The following is a 19,381-nucleotide window of genomic DNA, read 5'->3' as shown; positions in this document are numbered from 1 at the left end:
CAGCAAGAATATATGTTGTTTATTTCCCTGCAAATAAAAAACAATTATTTTTGTGATGTAAAATACACATAATATATACACAAAAACACAGATCAAACACAGACAATCTGTGAATACAAATCATTTGAATAAAACTAATTTACAATATCTATAGTTCGGACTCAGGTCTTCAGTGCGTCAGTGAGGGGGATGTTGAACAGGGATAAACTGGAGTGAAATGATGGTGTTCAGTCTGTTCCTTCCTCGTCACTCTGGTCAGTCTTGTGAGATGATGTCCAGGTTGATGAGGTGTCTCATGGTGGGTCTGCCGTGGGGACAGTTCCAAGGATGCTCGATTTCCCCCATATGAACCACCAGCTTCTTCATCTCGCTGACACTCAGAGCAGTGCCGATCATGATCTGAACACAGAGATAAAAAACAATCCATTATGTACGAGGAAACAAACTAATCTTCTCTTTATTTGATCTGCCACACAATCATTTGTTTTCCAGTTTGGTTCCTTGAGAAGTGCATGTTGACTTTTTCATTCCAACTAACAATATTATAGAACTAGCGACCAAATCAGAAGCACACATTCAATCATAAACCCTGTCTGTTTATTATCTGCATAAACTCACAGATTTGCGACACGCTCTGGAGGCAAACATCTGTCTGACTCTGGATGGCCGACACATGACTCCTGGGCTGTCGCTCAACATGAAGACCAGCTCCTCGATGTCGGCTGGACCGAACGTCCAGTTCTTACTGGTGGGCAGAGACAGCAGCTTCACCCTCTCCATCACCTGAGCTACAGTCACAATGAAAAACCATGTTTGGACGTGATTATCAAAAGTCTGACGTCAAGTGTGAGACCAAATCAAAATGTTTAATCTGTGATATCAGAAGAAAATTGTAATACCGTCCTCCTCAACCAGAAACTCAAAGCCGTTCTTTCTGAAAATCTCAATGTTCTCCAAGAGTATGTTCTCGCTGACTGCAGTGAGGTGAAGTTTCTGAGGGCTGCAAACATCAAGGAAAAAACACAAATCAATCACAGACCAGCTAAAATCTTACTTCTTGAAGAATAGTGTAATCTACCAACACTAATGGATCCTTACGCGATGAGTTTCTGTCCTTGGAGCACCGTGTGCTGCTGCAGCATCTCAAAGTTGTACTTCTCATCTGTGGCATGTTGGTCAATCATGAAGATGTCCGAGTTCAGTTTGGTGATAATGAAGCCGAGGTTAAACTGACCGATGATCTCCATCTCTTTGAACATGTCTTTACTGTCGATATGAAAGTGCAGATGGTTAAGTGTTGGGTAAAGAACAGTGTAGAAGTATACTGATAGTCATGAAGAAGAAGGATTCTACCTGATCTCCTTGCTCAGCTCGTCCTCTGCACTTTGGTTTTCTCCGGGGTTGATCTTGGCCCGGAAGCGTCTGTAGCGTAGCTTCTCAGCCACGTTCTGCCTCTGCCGCTCCTGGATCCTCTTAACCTTCCCTTCAAGCTCCTGTAGAGAGAACTGCAGAGGCACCGTCCTCCTCTGGACGCAGCCTGGAGCATCCACTGTGATGGAAGCTGATCCCACAGAACAGTTTGAGAAAGTGTTGGGTTTGACTTCTGTATTCTCTTTCCTGGCCCTCTTGGCCTCCGGGCTCACAGCACCGTTCTCTCCTAAAGCGCACGGCTCAGTTGGTAACGCTGGGGCTTCAGGAACAGTCGGACTATTGTTTGGTGTTTCTTCTAATTCTTCCAGTTTAACTCTGGGCCTGTCAATCCCCGGTTCAGGAGAACTGACCTCCAGGCCAGAACACCGACTGTCTGGAGCTGCTGTAGTGGACACAGCAATGTCTTTGATGTGGTCTGAGTCCCCACACAATATCTGTCTGTATCTGAATCCTTCTAGTGCAGATTTTCCCACTGGGGAGCATTCAGCGAGATCTTTAGCAGGTTTCAAAGGAGATTTCACACTTAGACTGGAAACTGAAGGTTTTGCAGAACAGTTTAAAAAAGACTGCAGAGTTGTCTGTGCTGGGCGGCTGCTTGCTGCTTTTGACGTGTTTGTTTTGCTCCCAGAACTGGAGCTGTGATGACTTGAAAACGCAGCTTTCAGGCTGGCAAGGTTCAACGAGGACTTTGGCCTCTGAATCGCTGGTTCCATGGATTCTGCAGGTTGTGGCGCATTCTCATTAGATTGGACCACTGGACATAATTCGGATGTTGCATCTGCAGATAGTTGACAGAAACAATATTTAAAAATTAAAGCGCTGTGGTAGAAATGTCTACAGAGAATTATCCTTCAAAATGAATTTATTCTGAATACATTACTGTAGATATGCGGGCAAAATGTAATGCAGTGTTCTTACTGGTTCTGGGCATGTGCATATGGTTCAGACTGATCTTATTGACCCCAGCCTCATACATGCTGATGAGAGAGCTCTTTAAAATAGCCAGCAACAGCTTCTCTTCCTGAAGTAGAATCTGTCGTTTGTCTGGGGTTACGTTCACATCCACACAATCTGAAATAACAAAAGAAAACAAAAACTCAGGTTGTACAGAACGGCAACTGTGTATTTAAAAAAACTAATTTGGATATAATTACATTGTCTTACCTGAGGCGACGGCTATGTTCAAGGCCACAAATGGATACTGATGTCTGTTATACATGTGGTACACTTCATTCACAACTTTGGTCACCTGCAAGTTGAAGGACATCCACAGTTCAGGCTGAAATAAGGGAATCCTCACCTTTAAATGTCCCAGTAAACCCACTGCACTGGAATTACCTTGAGGGGATCACATGGTCGGTTGTTAATGAAAAAGTACTGTCTGTCTGTGGCGCTTCTCCCGACGCCATGATCCCCGCGTGACACAAACCCTGTGATGCTGCCAAAACAGAGATTTTCATTGAAACAAAAAGGTTCCGTCCATGTTAAAGACGCAGACAAAGATTGCAAATTTGGAAAGATGAGATTCCAGAGCTTCAAGATCCGATACTGGTGTTGATGGGCTGTAAACAAAAACAACTGATTTCTGCAGCTAAATGTTCTGTGTCACCCCTCCCCTGAATGTTGTGGACATTTGGTGGCTTTAGTTTTTAAACCAGAGAGAGGGGCACAGGACTTCCATGCAATAGGGCTACTTACGTGAAAAGCTGTTTGGGAAGATCTGCATTTGTGAGTCCATATTCTTCAATAACATTTTCTGTAGGCGAAAGTTGTTGAAAAGGAAGGAGACTCTGGAGCTGTAGGACACACAACCATAGAAAAAAAAAGACACATTTCCAATCAATTTTAGTTTCTAAGGGGGATTCCAGAAATCCCATGACTCTGCAATATATTAACAACAAGCAAACCAGTTTTAATCACACATCTGCAACAGTTTGGTAAAAATATGGTCATCCTTCCACAGAAGTTAAACATTATAATCAAGACAAATATCAAGCCAACATTCCAACCTGTTTTGGTCCATATATGGCTCCGATGTTGTCTCTCATGCTGTGGCTTCCGCTGGTGCTCAGCACCGTGCTGCGTTTTCCCTTCTCATTTTGGTTGGAGCAGGTGATGCGCACTCCTGTGGAGATGATACAGTACGACTGCAGGACATGGATCATTTTGATGTACTCCTGAAAATAAAAAGCAATGGAAACTTTAGGATCAAATATGAAGGACATGTGCAAACATTTAAAAATCAATAAATCCAAAAGACTAAATGAAAAACAGTATGAAATGCCTTTAGGTATATAACAGGTTATACTGTGTACTGAGAGAAGAATTTGGATGTTTTGTATGTGTTTGCCCCTTGAATGTCTTACACCCCAGTGTTTCATTTATGGTTTAAAAATGCAAAGTCTAAAGGATGAGCAATCACTCTGAACATTTAAATTGATATACTTGTTATATCGCATTTGAAAGCATGGATTGCACCTAAAAAAATGAAATGTATGTAAAAAATGAAATGTATGTAAAACGTAGAAGATGGTCTCAAACAAGCAGAATCATCTGAATGGTCCTTTAACGACTGACCTTCTTTATATTGCGTTGGAACTCTTTGTGCCGAACAGGCAGGGTGTAGAAGAGCTGCTGCAGGCTGACTGTGGTGCCTGGCTGACGGGGATGGGGAGTCCGCTGCACCGTGTGGCCTTTGTGGTCAAACACCAGCTTGGTCCCCACCTGGTTGGACTCATGGCACGTCACCACACTCAGGTCACTAGGGGACAAGGAGTTGGAGGCTAATGAGGTGGCGAGTAATTCGAGTGTATGTGCTGAATGGACGCGTCTGTGGAAGTGTTTTACCTCAGAGCACACAGAGAGCTGAGCGCTTCACCTCTGAAGCCAAATGTCTCCACGTGGATGAGATCGGAGAAATCCTTGAGCTTTGACGTGTGATGCTTCAGTGCTGTGGAGACAGAGGAGGTTTCGCCAAAAAGAACAGGTAGGACTCATCTGACGGAGTGAACATACAAAGCTGACACTTACTCAGTCCTTCAAAGTTGGCGTCCTCCACACCTTTGCCATTGTCTGACACTTCCACTTGTTCAGCACCGCATTCCTTGAGCTTCACATCTGGAACGTGCAGCAATGTGAAATGTGTGAAACTCAGCAATTGCAAGCGATCACAATCCTAAATGCGGATCAATCCTCTCGCAGCACAGCAACAACCCTGCTGAGTGATCGGAACCATTTCTTTCTGATGGATTTTCTATTTTGTATTTGCTCTGAAAAGCTGAAACATGATACTGGAAACTTTGTAATGTAGATACAAAAATTCATCTTGACAAAAGTAGAACAATGACTTTGATAGGGTGCACACGAATTCTCTAATGCTCTGTGTTCTATCAAAACCTCATCTGACAGAAAACCCAAGTATCAGTTTCTGCTTTAAGTTTTTAAAGACAGATAATTGAAGCCCCTTTTGGGGGAAAAAAAAACAGAGTATATATTTTCTTACCAATATTTGTGGCTCCTGCATCGATGCTGTTTTCCACCAGCTCTTTGACGGCAGTGGCCAAAGTCAGCACCACCTGTCCTGAGCAGATCTGATGCACTGAGTGCTTGTCAATAGCCTTGATGGCTCCTGCAGGTTCAGAGCTGCTGAGAAACAGACAATAACAATGGTGAATAATTATGCAAAGACAATGTGCACTGATCTCAACCTTAAGCGTGAAAAATAATGTTACTTAAATCAAGATCTATATATTTGTTTGTGTTTGTGGGGTTTATATTTACAACTATTTACAATACAGTTTATGGTTGTAGTGTAAATATCATGCCCCGATTACATTCATTTGTAATATTGGTTTGATAAAGATATCTTGGAAATTAGTGCCAAATATGTTTGATCACATATAAACATAGTATAGAGGCAGATATATTGGTGTCGAAATTCTTTTAACTCCCTAATATCGGTATCAGTATCAGCCCCCAATAAAATCAGTGTGTCTCTACTCCTGACAGTTTTCCAAAGCAGACCAAAGTTTGTTTTTAGTCCCACATTCCAAACAGCATTTTATCTCGATTTGTAAATCAAATGGGTTTAATACATCTGACAGGATATAATATGTTCGGGTAGAATGGATCGTCCACATCATCTCAGTATCAGCATCAGCCCCCAACAATCCACATCTGTCAGGGTCTAATGTTACCAGCCCCTCAAACTCTGCATTGTTTGACCTGTGGTGAGTTAATGATGATTGTTGGGGGGTCGCCAGTCCTGGTTAGAAAGCATGGTGGTCTCATACAGTCAGGACAGAGATGCAGGGTTTGCAGGAAACAGGTTAGAAGAGTGGATCTGCTTCTAAAAGCGTCAGATTGGAAGTTTGTGTGATGAAGGTGTTTAAGAAAATCTTTATGACGCCTGAAGCCTGAAATGCAATAAGTGTTTGACGTGTAATGTCCAGTGTACGAAAACAAACACCTGCAGGAGAACTGGATTAATAGTAGCAAACTTACCATGTTTCAGACATCTTCAGAGTCCGGGAGGCTTGATTGGGAGGAATGCATTCATTTGTTCACATGGGACTTTCCCTGAACACGTTAACAGACCAATATTAACACGTGTCCGTCCACACAAGTGTAAACAATGTCTGTTTTCAGTGTTGGAGGGAAGAGCGGCTTCACGACACCGTGTTGTAAATACGTGAGTTTTCGAGAGCAGTTTTTACGAGCAGCAGTTTTCACAATAAAATGCAAAAAATTCAAATAGATTTAAAATAAACGGTTGGTGTTTACGAGATCAAACGTAAATATATGAGCTTTGATAACGTAATATTAATGATATCGCTCAACATTAATTAATAACAAATGTATCGAAAGTGTGGCCGCAAACTTTGTAACATTTCATCATCAGCATTTGGTGCATTCATGCACTTTTGGACTAATCGGTAAAATGAGGGATCAAATCAGGAAATTCAAGTGAACTCCACATCAAGTCCGAACAGCAGCATTTTTAATCTTTATTATCATGCAAATATTATAAATATATATCAAAGTGTTGTTTAAACACCCTAAACACTAAACCACAACCTCAACTTGTTTATTTCTAGACATTATGAAAGCACTTAAACACGACTTCACAACTCGCGAGCTGGGATCTTCCGATAAGTACATGAACGCACCGCTTTGACCTGTCGAGATGTTAGGAACCGTGTGCAAACATCTCACATTTTACAAAAACGAATAACTTGTTTGCTGCAGCTTCGTTCTCACTCACTTTAAGCTGTAGATTCGAGTGTCTGATAAACACAACACAGTGTATGAATGGTGATTTCACGCTGTAACTATAAATCCAATACGTTCCATTATATAGGAATATGAAGTCGCTATCGGTTATTTGTAGACCATCCCCGGGCTGCTAATCATGGCAGTCCTCGGCATGGCTTTGACATATGAGGGACTTTAGCTTGTCTTATGCTTTACTAAACCTTTGAGAAGCTCACTTGTACCTTGTGCTTTTCACACTGCAATTATGGGGTAGTTGTCGTGAACTGGGGAGCGTTTGTTTTTTTAAACTATCTTTTTATTTGTGTGCTGTCAACCCGTCGTGATTCGCGTCCAGACCTATGGTCCAGACCTATGTCCAGACATGTTCGGCTCGACACCCAACACTCGCTCGGAGGAGAGTTTCAGCGGCAGCAGCAACATCTTAGTCCGATTCCAGCTGAGAGCCGCCGGGAGACATGCAGCTAAAGCTAGCGTTAGCATGGAGAGTTGGGCGAGAGAAGAAGACGAGGAAGAAGAAGTCCAGTTCGACAGTAAGCAGCTGTTCTCCTTCTCCTGTAAAGTCGCTAAATGTCGGTGACAATCCCTCTGCTTGACCGGAGGGAAACTTTGACCAGCGTGAACTGGTACAAGGCCCTCGTCACGCAATGATACGTCATGTAAACAGTCCTGAGTCCCAGTATCACTTCAGCTACTAACCATCAAATAACTCGTATTACATTTTGATGTATGTGTTTTCATCCTGATAAACCAGGATATTCTACACTCGGCAGCTTTATTAGCAAAAGTGTATCATGTGTCCACACTTGTGCAGCGACCATTTAAAGGTTCAGTGTCTCAGATTAAGGTGAAAGGAAATTGATCATAAAATAACCTTGGTAGTGTTTTTACTCGTGTGTGTTTCTCTACCTGCTTTGGATTTACATTGGAAGCGGGTCCTCTCTACGGAGGCCGCCATGTTTTTTGCTGTAGTCCAAATTGGACATGCTAAACACCCTTTGAGATGTTGTGACAACTGCAGCTACCACAGGTTCTCTGTCATGTTTGGAGGGGGGGTGGGGGGTGGTGAGAGGTGATTCAGCTGCACCACTAAATTCTACACACTGAAACTTTAACTCGTCAGACTCAACTTTGGTTTGTGGGGTGAAGAGCTCAGATCTTCTAACACAGCCATGTTTGTACTATTGTTTTACCACTTGAGTGTGTCCCTTTTTAACTACTTTTATTGTGTTTGTTATTATTACACTTTAGGGTGACTTAATGCACTTCCATGCACATATGTTTTAGCCTTGCCGTGAGCCGGGGCCAGTCATCCATTCTACATAAGCCTCTGTTTCTTTGTTTTACACAAACTGCAAACTTGTCATATTTCAAGCCCCCTCCGATGAACATTGACTGGACATTGTAGGAATAATCTCCATTAAAATGCTCCATAACAGGAATAATTTTTCTTTATTATTGGCAAACAGGATATTTTGGTCAGCATCTTTGTGAGTTTCTCAATAAATAATTCATGGAACTTGATGGTAAAAAACAGGCATTTATTTGAAGGGGACTGTTGGGCCTTGGCAGAAATATGCACTCTACTGATTGCCAATTGAGATTCTTCCAAATATGAGTCACGTTTCAAAATGGGTGGATCATTTCCCAAATTGACACTGTAAAATTGCTTCCATTAGACTTTCTCTCAGTGCCTCCACAAGACTTTATGCAGCCTGTTTTTATAGTTTGATTAGCACAGACAAGTTAATTGACCTTCAGGTGTAAAAGCGGTGGAATACCCCTTTACCCTTAAACCTGCTTGCAGTTGACAGATACATTTGCATGGGTCCAGTAACATCATCAGAATAAAAGGTTAACTCTAAAGCAAGCCAAGACTTGCTACTCCACACATCCTGCAGTATGATGACACTGACATGAAAACGTGTCCTGTCACAGTGACCAAGTGTCTTAGCTGGGTCGTGTGTTTACAGAGTACAGTAGGTGGAGGAGGCTGGTGTCCGCTGCACCAGGCAGATAAGCGTTACTGCTGTGGACACCCCCTTATGTTTAATCAAGATGAGCTCATTTTGGGCCTTGGAGGTGAATAGGATTATTCATTATTACGGCACGGAGTCTTGAATATTGCACTGAAAGGGTTTTATATCGAAAAATGGACCTACGAGAAAAAGGGATTTTTGAAATGATTGCAAAAGTTATAGAAGAAGGTAAGACAGTTGCAATTCCGTATGTATGAATATTTGATTTGATTGAAATTTGAACAAAATAACATCTAATCTAAATCCTTTTTTGGTGCTACAATATTTTGTTTGGGTCTATTGAGGGGATGTTTTATTAGTAACAACTGTGCAAAAGAGAAACTGAACAAAGAATCATGTAAAAACTGTGAATTTAAAAAATGATAATCCTCCACTGCTTCCTTCTCCTCCTCATTTTCAATACTCAGCTTCTGACACAGATAATAACCATGAGGTGTTAACGGCAGGAAGACATTACCCGTCCATCCAAGAGTTTGCCTCTGCGATCCCCAACCACCTTCTCCTGGGCTCTCTGCTGGAGCAGCTGTGCTTCTTCTATGAGAGGAATCCAACACGCTCACAAAGGCTGTTCAAAGGTAATAACAGAGCAATAACACTGGCTAAAGAAATAATTGACTAATCCCTATATCAGAGTGTTTGAAGTATTTTTAGATGGGTGTTTGTTGTTGATAAAGGTCGACAGTGTGGTTCCCGGAAGTTTTCTGAGTAGAGATTTTGGTTATCAGCCTTAATATTGTAACTATCCAGTGCAGACTTGCCACAAACTACGATACTGTGAAATAATGCTCTATGCTCCTGAAGAAGCCACAAATCTGTATGATATTAACTGTGTTTTCAGAAAAACATGTTTTATCCATGATGTTGAGGAGTAGTACGACACTACCTACAATTCTCAAGTGTAGTAGCCATTGTTGGTGCTCGTTGTTACCATGGAAATCTTAACCACAACATTCTCAATGGTTAATGAATGGGAAATCTTCCCCCGTAACCAAAGTGGGCTCTAAAAGTGGGCCGTCACTGTTGAGCTCCATTGCAAATTCATTCACAAATAATTCTGTCCTCCCTCTGACAGTCATCGGCCAGCATTTAGCCGCCCTGAAACTCCTCTCACCTCTGGCCATAAGTGATGAGTTCAGCACGATCCGACTGCAGCACAACCGGGCCTTCACTGAGCTGCTCAACGCTGCCACCTCCTCAATGTACCCGCAGGTAACCAGACATGTCTTTAACAGCTGCCAGTATGTTTTGATCTAAAGCGAGATTTTTAAAGCACTGGTCAAAGCAGCACACTCGGCTCACAGTTTAATGGTTAGTCGTATTCTAATGAAATCAATATATTGCATATTTTACTCTGCTGGCTCTGCTCTCAGTCTTTGTTTTCCAATGTGAACATGGAGTGTTTCCTCTATTTTACAGGGTCTTAGCACAAACACATATAATCTTCCTGTAAGGTAAGGTGCACTTGGTGTCATTCAAATGTTGAGGTGCCTCCAAGAAATATTTAATTATTATGTAATGAGGTTTGTTTTTAGTTAAGTGTTATGTAAGACGTTTTGTTTGCCCTCCCGCAGACTTAAGGAGGGACTCTTTCAAGCACAGACGTCGCGGTATCTCAGTGAGTTCGAACAACTCTTTAGGCTTGGGAAAGGATCGTATGGAAACGTTTTTAAGGTATTTACTTTGGTCTAATCCACACGATTCCTCCGGTCATCTCCCCTGTAAGACATGAGTTCACACTCATGTTATCTTGATGATGTTGCAGGTTAGGAACAAACTTGATGGACAATTTTATGCTGTGAAGAAAATTCTCATCAAAAAGGTCTCAAAAGATGACTGCATGAAGGTGGGTGGTTGGTATTTTATCAGCAGCAGCTGAGATGTAACACACCCATTATAACACATTCAAATTTTTGTTTTCTTCTTGACTGTAGGTCCTCAGGGAGGTCAAAGTTTTGTCCAGCTTACAGCATGTAAATGTTGTGGGCTATCACACTGCATGGATGGAACATGTTCAGCTTGCACCACGTGAGTATTTAAGTGCTGCCCTGAAACGTGTGTTACGCCGGGTTTACACCGGACCCGTAAGCGACGCGTAAGCGCAGCGCCATGCCTTAAATAACAGCTGACTCCCATCCACTCTCATGTTAATCCCTTGTGCCGGCCGCACAGGACGCTGAAGTGCAGCGCAGCGCCAAGGCTGCCTCGCGCCGTGCAGCGATCATTTCGGCGTCGAGTCTATTTTTTGCGCTTGACGCGAGCGTATCGCTGCAGGAAACACACTGAAAAATGATTTTAAACGATATTGATGACATATTTTATATGATATAAATGATCAAATATGCATCCCATAGTTTGTATTCCCCTTCTGTTGTCCTGGAGTTTTAATTTTACCAATTTTACCGATCACATTATTAAATGTCCCCCTCTGCCCCCCACCCCCCCCCCACCCCCCACTACAGCCACACAAGCAGTCATAAAGATAAAAAGAGAGAGGGGGGGGGGGGGGGGGGGCGTGTGTGTGTGTCTACGTACTCTCCCCATAGGCTTGAGTGGAGAATACGTAATTTACCCTCGACACCCGACATTGAACGGAGCAATCAGCGGAGAAGTTCTTGAAGAAGGATGACATTAAATGAATAATTGATATGGAGAAGTACAGTGAGGTGTATGATCCTCCGCACATGTTATATAAAGACAACATTAAAAAGGACAAATGCTGGGACGCTGTTGCAGTTAATGACAAATATCAGCAGTATGTGTGATCACGGAGAGGAATCGCAGGATGACCGCCGCGGAGAAAAGCGTGTTTGTTGTGACCAGCCTGGCGCCTGCGCACTAGGGATCTACGCGGCGCTTCAGCGTCCTGTGTGTTCAGCCAAGCGCCACGGCGCTGCGCTTACGCGACGCTTACGCGTCGCTTTGGCGTACGGTGTAAACCCGGCGTTAGGCTGAAGTTCAACGACATCCTGGTGAATGATAAGACTGTATCATCAGTGGTTCTTAACCTCGAGTCGCCACCCATCAGTATTATCAGGCTGGTGCACACAACCCCCCAAAATTATCTTGTGACTGCCCCAAAAATTCTCTCATATCAATCTTGTATATCTCACAACCCCCAGGTTGGGAATCAGTGCACCAGTCCAACTTTGTGTGAACTGTCTTTGTTACAGAGTCTCTCCTGCATGAACTGGATTCACCTGAACAAGAGGACAAGTAAGATCAGTGTAATCATTATTATCACCAACCAATCTTAAAAATCTTGCTGATGACTTTTTAATTGTGCTCAATAACTTGAAACTCTTTTTGCAGTTCTGATGACAGCCTGTCTATAGTTTTTCGAAGCCTCACTCAAGCATCAACAGATGACAAAGTGTCACCGAGTGAGACCCCGTCTGTCAAAGGTCTGGTCCCAGCCCAAGACAAGGGCCAGGTGGTGTGTCCCCAGACGGTGCGCCGCATCCCGGAGAACTACGTCCCCTGTGTGTTTCTGGGGCAAAAAGGTCCAATAAAGAGCTCCAAATGTCCAGCCATGGGTTGGGAAAGCTCAGAACTGTTAGAGGAGGAGTCTGGTAGGATCGAGCTGAACGACAACTCCTGCATCGACGAACAGTGGGCTGACGGATCCCCAACTTCTACAGAGGTAGGAGCTTGTCACTCAGTATTGAAAATGTTTTCTCTAAGGTCTCTGCCTTATTATTTCATGATTTGACTCTTAAATTAGACTGAACAGAATATCTTTTATTACAATCGATTCCTTATTTTTGCCATGGACGTGCATGGGATACTATTTGTATTCAATCTGTTGCATGTTGGAAACCTCAACAACATGCCAGCTCACTCGGTGTGAATCCTCCGGTTACTCTCCTGCTGTGTTCTCACATGGTCTCATTCTGAGTTCTTACTCAAAGTCTGGCAGGAGCAACAGACTCGGATATTTGCGTTTTCATAAACAGCCACTTCAGAAAATCTAAGGAGATTGTCAAGAGTTCAGTGCATGTCTAAAATACAGAACAAGTGATGAAGTGAAATATACACCTAAAGGGTAAGTTCTCTGTTACAGTTCCTCTTTATCTGCAGGTGCAGTTCCACCTGATGCTCTACATCCAGATGCAGCTTTGTGAGCGCTCATTGAGGGACTGGATCTCTGAGAGAAATGAAAAGCCCAAAGAAGAACAAACCTTAAAATGTAAGTGTATAAGACATTATGCATTACACTTTGATATATTGTTCCAATACAGATTTTATTTATTTAAAACCACACAATTAAATATTGTTTAGCGAAAAGCAGTAATAAGCAGTAGTAAAATGGGGGAACCGGCCCCTATTGGAGCAAATCTCAACAGTTTAATTGAATTGATCACCTCTGATTCAACGGCTCTCCTGTCTATATCCCCAAAGAACACACGTGCAAAAACTGCGTCCAAAAATGAGAATTTATTTACTATTATCCATTAAAATGTCATCATTATGACTAATAATCAAATAATGATAGTGGTCAAGCAAATGCTTTGACTAGCAGCTGGTAAAATCTGCACTATAATAAACTGGTTAAACCTTTTGCAGATTTGTCTTTGATAAAAAGTTTATAAAATGCACAAGAACAACTCCTCACGGTATTATAACAAATGGCTCCATTTATGACATTTCTTCCTATGAGAGAAGTAACAGGCAAATATTAATTAGTCATGACTCCTGCTGGAGTAGTGACCTCAGTCGTTCTGTGAAGATCTCACTTGTTTAATGTCCGTTTGACCCATGGCTTCTTACAGGTCCGTATGGATGTGTGGATACTGAACAAACTCTCAGCCTGTTGAGGAACATACTTGAAGGGGTGGAGTATATTCACTCAAGAGGAATCATGCACAGAGACCTGAAGGTAAGATGCTTTCATGGTTTTTATTGACAGGCATCTGTTCATATGTGTTGTTTTGAGATTTAAATTGTCTTTCTAGCTTAATGCAACGTTTGCAGTCACCTGTAAGTCTTAGTGACACACAGCTGTCAAGTTTGAGTGATATCAATCTGTTATTTAACAAGTCCATCATCAGTCACAAAGGAGATGTCCTGTACGTTCTCCCAGGAGTTGAAGACAAAGTCCCACAGCCTCTCGGGCAGCATTTGTGTCAGTTCCCATTTCTTGCGTTGCACATGTTTTAGATAAATATAACTCTTACAAATATCCTGAAGCCTTCTTGGTTGTTGAATGAGTTTCAGTAGCTGTTCTCGCTGCTTGCAGAAACACGGTAATGTCAAGGTTGAGGGTAGGAGACCTTTTTGGTTGTAGACGGTGAGCGGGGATGTCAGGTTTACTAGTTTCCCCAGCAGGGAGCTGTTGTTTACGTTGGTCCCGTGGTTCAGGAACAGAAACAGACAGTTCTCCCCTGCTCGGCTCAGCTTGTTGATGTCTGCTCCGTACCTGAGCAGCAGGTCCACCAGCTCCTCGTTGCCCATGCAGCACGCCTCCTGTAAAGGTGTAAGTCCGGCCTTGTTCTCCGCGTCGGTCTCGGCCCCGTGCTCCAGCAGCTCGGAAATGCAGTTGATGTCGTCATCCAGGAGTTTAGTGCTCTTCAAGGCCGTCGCCACAGCAGCTAGATGTAAAGCTGTGTTTCCTGTGTGCTTCACCCCCTTGAAAACAGTGAAGAATTGACATTACTTTTGATTAAGCTGTAGAATCTTTTTGCATGTGTTTTAGCAAGAGATTTTTATCTTTTTTATATTGTGTGGAATACATCACAGCTTTTTTCATTCTTAAACATTAACATAACAAGATTAACATCTGATTCAGTCATTGAAACATAAAATAAAGCTCTAAGACACTTAAAAACAAAACAAAAAATCTTGTGTATTTAATAAAGTATTCAGATATTAAATTAAGTAAATATATAAAATATTTTAATAAGTTAAACTATTATTATTTTTGTAAGTCGACCTCAGAAGAACATTTCTTAGTCGAAATCAACTGCCTATTAGACTGTATGTTGCCTGTTACGAGCCCCATTAATGAATTTGGATTATTATTTTTTTTAAATCTTGAATATTTTCTTAAACAATAAAACACAATAGACAAACACTATCACCATGTTTGTCTTTTGTGTTTTATTGTGAAAATATAAGCAAATGACAACTGCCAAAAACAAACAAAGGAACGACACACACCCTGTTGATATCTGCTCCCTGTCTGATCAAGTGAACAACGATGTCCTTATGAAGGATCCCTGCGGCCATATGCAAGGGCGTCATCCCGGTGATGTTCACGGCATCGACCTCAGCACCGTGGCTGGTAAGAGTTTGGACTGCAGCCAGAGCAGCGTAGCGTACTGATAGGTGGAGAGCCTTCTCCTGACTCTCCTTCTCTACCTAAGGAGGAAGCACAAGAAAAACCAGCCCTTAGCCATCATGTTTCAAGAGGAATTGCAATCTTTCAGAAGAGTTTTCATAATATATGTATAAATATATTGAAACTTTAACACTTAGTCACCACTGCAAATTACTTTATGAACAATTGAATTTAACTCTGTCCATGCTGGGCAAGGAATCTCGCTGACAGGAGATTAAAGCTAGGATTGGTTATCCTGGTAGAGCTAGAAAGAGCAGGTTCAACTTTATGTAGGTTCCGCTGTACGTCTCCTTGGCTGAAGACTCGGGTCAAATGCAGTGAGAGCAGTGGCAGGGTGCGTGCAGGCAGACTGGTCAGTGAGTGACTGACGGGTACATCGACCAATCATAACTTTAATCACAAATTTATTGATTTAGGGCTATCAACCATAAAAACTGGTCACCTCTGCGTTGACGTTCACACCATGCTCACAGAGGAGCTGTAGACAAGCCTCTGCCTTCCTGCGCGCGCCGATCACAGCATTCTGGAATTTGGAATCTGGTTTTGTCCAAGGAGTCGAGGTATGCGGCCAACTGGTTATCACCCAGTGTAATGTGGTTCGACCGAGCTGGTCCCTGTGACGGAGGCTGAGACATTAAAACTGATGCAGAGGAAAATGGTTGATTTCTACTGTAGTAGATAAAAGCAGCCAGGGACGTGCATATTGTTGTACTTATTGTTATTTCATCAACTCTAGCTGGGTTACTTTATTTTCCTACTAAACAATAGGCATAGACAATGAATAAACCACCTGATCCAACACTGAGATTTTGATGGGCTTATCCGTGTGTGTGTTTGTGTGTGTGTTTGTGTTCACACCTGATGTCAGGGTCTGCTCCTAATGACAGCAGGTTCTGCATGCTCTTTACTCTTCTGTAAGAGGCAGCCAGATGAAGGGTGGGACCCTGGGGCAAGACAAGTCAAGACAAAGTGAAAAAACTGGAAAACAAAGATATGCTGTAGTGTAACGCCACAAGAGCAACTCCCTTTTATACTGTTTCCTTTTACTGTCAGAATCTGATCCCATTTCAGCATCGACATTTGAGGGTTTTTATATGATAACCCTTATCTTTATGCATGCTCGTTCGTACAAGATTTCTGGATATTTTGATATATAACTTGCTGCCATTTGGTCTATGTGAGAATGTTTTCTGTGAAGGGAAGTTTAAACATATTTCAAAACTTTATCTGAGTGAGTAATTTAAAAACAAAGTCTGCGTTGTTGCATTTACCTTCCAGAAAATGTTCCCAGGTTCTCCGACTTGTAACTGGATGGGAAGGTTGCTCCCGTGCTGTTTTGCCATATCCTCAATACGTTCCACATCTTCATCCATAATAGCGGTATAGAATTCATTGTTGTGAAACTTAATCATGTTACTGCTCGTGTCTTCATGGTCTCTCTGCTCCTGCAGCATGACAAGACATCGCATCTTCACTCCTTTCTGTGCTTAGTCTTTCAGGAGGGGAGTGGTTAACAGAATCGGGTTATTCTAGTTTGTGGTTGCAGGCGTTAATTTTTTTTTAAAAGGAATAACGATTACATTTGCAGTTGCTACTACTTCCCTTTTCAGTGTGTAATTTTTTTCACAAGCTACTTCCGTTTTCTCCGTTCGGTGGTTTTCGCTGCGTCTGATTTAATCAACTCTGCTGTGAGAGTTACATGTCTAACTTAAATGCACGGCCTTCCTGTCACAGATAAGTTCTTGCTGTGCAAGGGGGCCAATTACAGGGACTAGTTAAATACTGCAAAGGTGACACCTTTGCAGTATTTAACAGTTTTTTCCTTTGTTTGTGGCACTTCAATAGTTTTATCTTAGGAAAGCAGGGGAATTATTACTATGTAAATGCTAACAGTGCATTTTAATCAATCATTTTGCTGTACAGAATATAAAGTGCATTTTTCTAGAATCACTTATCTTTTTTTGCTGAGTTGCTACATCACAGTGTTGTACCATATATCTTCCCATTACAGCCATAGAGGGAGAAATATACATTTTCTAGATAAGTAATATTGTATTCATATTGCCCCTCAATACTTGCATGAAACTGTGGGATCACACATGCGAAAACCTTAGACATTGCATCTTAACATCTTTATTTATAATAGTTTCTCTTTCCCACAGCCGAGGAACATTTTCCTCCATGCTCAGGACTGCCATGTTCGGATTGGGGACTTTGGGTTGGCCTGTGGCGGAATAATAGCTGATGGACACAAAAGGCCCGTGTCTCCCCTCAGCGGTAACAATGTTCCTATTGCCTTGTTACATTTTCATGGCGTAGTACCTCATAGAAGCAGTAGATGGTGCTGTGTGCTTATAAGTCATCTGAGTGGTGTAATTTGCAGGTTCTTCGCACACTGGTGGTGTTGGTACAGTTGTCTATGCTGCACCAGAACAATTGAATGGCTCCCATTATGATTCAAAGGTAAACAGTAATAGTATAATCTGTCTGTGCAATATCAACGATTCATGTGCAATCCATTCACTGTACAAATTCTCGAACTGCATATAATTCTTCCTGTCTTTACACTGTATATACTAATTCAATAAAGTTCATATTTTTCTAGATTTCTATATATTTTTTGTAATATTCCTCACACTAAAGCATTGCATGTTCCTTATTACTTCCTGAGTTCTTTTTGACTCTTGCTGCTGTAATACTGAAAATGTCCCAATTGTGAGACTAATAAAGGAGTTTTCCTATCTTCTTATAACAGCTTAACTATGAATAATTCAGACTTATTTTTCATGTAAAACAGGTTTTATCATTGTTTTATACTCAAAGCATTTGGAACTTTATCATTAAGTCGTTACACCTTCATCCTTTTCATGACTTAGTGAAATTTGATTTGTATCTTTGTGGGTCTTCCAGTCAGACATGTACAGTGTTGGAGTACTGGCTCTCGAGCTATTCCAGCCCTTTGGGACGGAGATGGAGAGGGTCCGGACCCTTGGGGACCTGAAAGAGGGGAAAATCCCAGACTCCTTCTGCCAGAGATGGCCTGTCCTGACGAAATACATCATGAAGCTAACGAGTAAAGAGCCTAGTGTTCGTCCCACGGCCAGCCAGCTTCTACAGAGCGAACTCTTCTGCACCAAAGACACGGTACAGATCCTTTTAGCTTTAAAAATTAACTACCCCTGAATTTTTATGCAGTAAAAAAAATTCTGAATACATTATTTTAACATTACTAATATAAAATCTACAAAGATTTTATAGATTTATTGAAACAAGTATAAATAACATTTAATTGTTACTTATCTTTATGTATTCAATGATTTATTGTATCTATTCGTCTGTGGTAAAGTGCAGTTTGTTTCATTGTTGGCTCCAGGAAGACTTGATCACACTGTAAGTTCCTGGCCATATCACAAATAATTATTTATCCTTCAGGTGATCCATGGTTTGCAGAGGAGGGTTGAAGAGCAGGAGGAGGAGATCGTGAAGCTGAGGAGACAGATCAATGAGCTTCAGATCTCACAGGTCACAGCCAGTTCGTGAGAGTCGGACACCACCTGAACATAAACAAGCAATATCCACACTGACAGAACTTGATTCATGTTACCACTGTGCTATGAGTGTGTGTTGATGTGCGTGCTTGTGTGTGTGTCAGGTACACCTGGATGCAAGGAGGAAATTATTTATCTTCATTCAGCTGTTCAATAAAAAAACTATTTATGCTATGTCTTTTGGGATCCCGAAGAAGCATCATATGATTATTTTATTCATCGTGATGTTGCTTGGACGTGAATGTAGTGAAAGGGAAACAGATGCCTCTAAGCCAAATGAATCAAATGTTTTGATTTTGCGCAGCTTTTTAATCCTGAAGAAGAAAAAGCTGTGTACACAGTAAACCATTCCAGTTTGCATTTCACCAGGTTATGAGCACATTTATTTCTATACATGTTTAACTTTCATACTTTACGATAGGAAATGTTATGGGCACCCAGTAATCTATATTTTTCTCAGCAGAGATATATGATCTGTGCTTTCAGGTCAATCGGGTTGTCTGGTTTTAGCCAGGAAATTATCTGAGGCCACCAGCTATAATATAACGCACATATTGTGGCAAGGACACTGGAAATAGAGCGGAAAATATCTGACAAAACAATAATAATTTGTTTTCAGAGTAGCAGAGGAGTAGACATAACATTTTCTTTATGTAAATGTTTTTCTTTAATATTTAATTTCAGAATATTCTGTGTGTTTTCTATAACATTTCTAATGTAGAAAAATGTAGAACATGATGACAATAACGATAGGA

At 41.6% G+C, this 19,381-nt stretch overlaps 3 protein-coding genes across 5 annotated transcripts; 1 reads left to right on the top strand and 2 right to left on the bottom strand.

The window, feature by feature from the left end:
- Nucleotides 1-4: 4 nt before the first annotated feature.
- On the bottom strand, nt 5-7,662 carry pms2 (PMS1 homolog 2, mismatch repair system component). Of its 2 annotated transcripts, none has more exons than XM_061094500.1 (15): nt 5,935-7,662; nt 4,934-5,076; nt 4,462-4,548; nt 4,279-4,381; nt 4,009-4,192; nt 3,441-3,608; nt 3,130-3,227; nt 2,770-2,869; nt 2,596-2,680; nt 2,350-2,502; nt 1,354-2,209; nt 1,099-1,266; nt 900-1,000; nt 619-788; nt 5-399 (listed from the first exon to the last, which is right to left on the bottom strand). In XM_061094500.1, the coding sequence occupies exons 1-15, from the start codon at nt 5,946-5,948 to the stop codon at nt 256-258; spliced, it is 2,574 nt and encodes an 857-aa protein (XP_060950483.1). In that variant the 5' UTR covers nt 5,949-7,662; the 3' UTR covers nt 5-255. The 2 variants fall into 2 exon arrangements, with proteins under 2 accessions (XP_060950483.1, XP_060950484.1); XM_061094501.1 differs by having other exon boundaries at nt 4,934-5,073.
- eif2ak1 (eukaryotic translation initiation factor 2-alpha kinase 1) lies at nt 6,834-18,804 on the top strand. Of its 2 annotated transcripts, none has more exons than XM_061094502.1 (15): nt 6,834-7,235; nt 9,149-9,316; nt 9,814-9,950; nt 10,158-10,192; nt 10,313-10,412; nt 10,504-10,584; nt 10,673-10,766; nt 11,912-11,954; nt 12,051-12,381; nt 12,819-12,927; nt 13,511-13,617; nt 17,241-17,355; nt 17,462-17,541; nt 17,989-18,222; nt 18,511-18,804. In XM_061094502.1, the coding sequence occupies exons 1-15, from the start codon at nt 7,067-7,069 to the stop codon at nt 18,616-18,618; spliced, it is 1,911 nt and encodes a 636-aa protein (XP_060950485.1). In that variant the 5' UTR covers nt 6,834-7,066; the 3' UTR covers nt 18,619-18,804. The 2 variants fall into 2 exon arrangements, with proteins under 2 accessions (XP_060950485.1, XP_060950486.1); XM_061094503.1 differs by lacking the exon at nt 6,834-7,235 and adding an exon at nt 8,778-8,909.
- Nucleotides 13,517-16,555, bottom strand: LOC133027492 (ankyrin repeat domain-containing protein 61-like). The gene is made up of 5 exons (XM_061094504.1): nt 16,350-16,555; nt 15,937-16,022; nt 15,521-15,692; nt 14,898-15,098; nt 13,517-14,366 (listed from the first exon to the last, which is right to left on the bottom strand). Exons 1-5 carry the CDS (start codon nt 16,545-16,547, stop codon nt 13,767-13,769), a joined length of 1,257 nt encoding a protein of 418 aa, XP_060950487.1. The 5' UTR covers nt 16,548-16,555; the 3' UTR covers nt 13,517-13,766.
- Nucleotides 18,805-19,381: the final 577 nt, after the last annotated feature.

The sequence above is a fragment of the Limanda limanda genome, chromosome 21 (genome assembly GCF_963576545.1).
Source record: "Limanda limanda chromosome 21, fLimLim1.1, whole genome shotgun sequence".
In the NCBI taxonomy this organism is placed as follows: Eukaryota; Metazoa; Chordata; class Actinopteri; order Pleuronectiformes; family Pleuronectidae; genus Limanda; species Limanda limanda.
The sequence above is the reverse complement of the archived record's forward strand: the minus strand, read 5'-3'. Positions and strand labels throughout refer to the sequence as shown.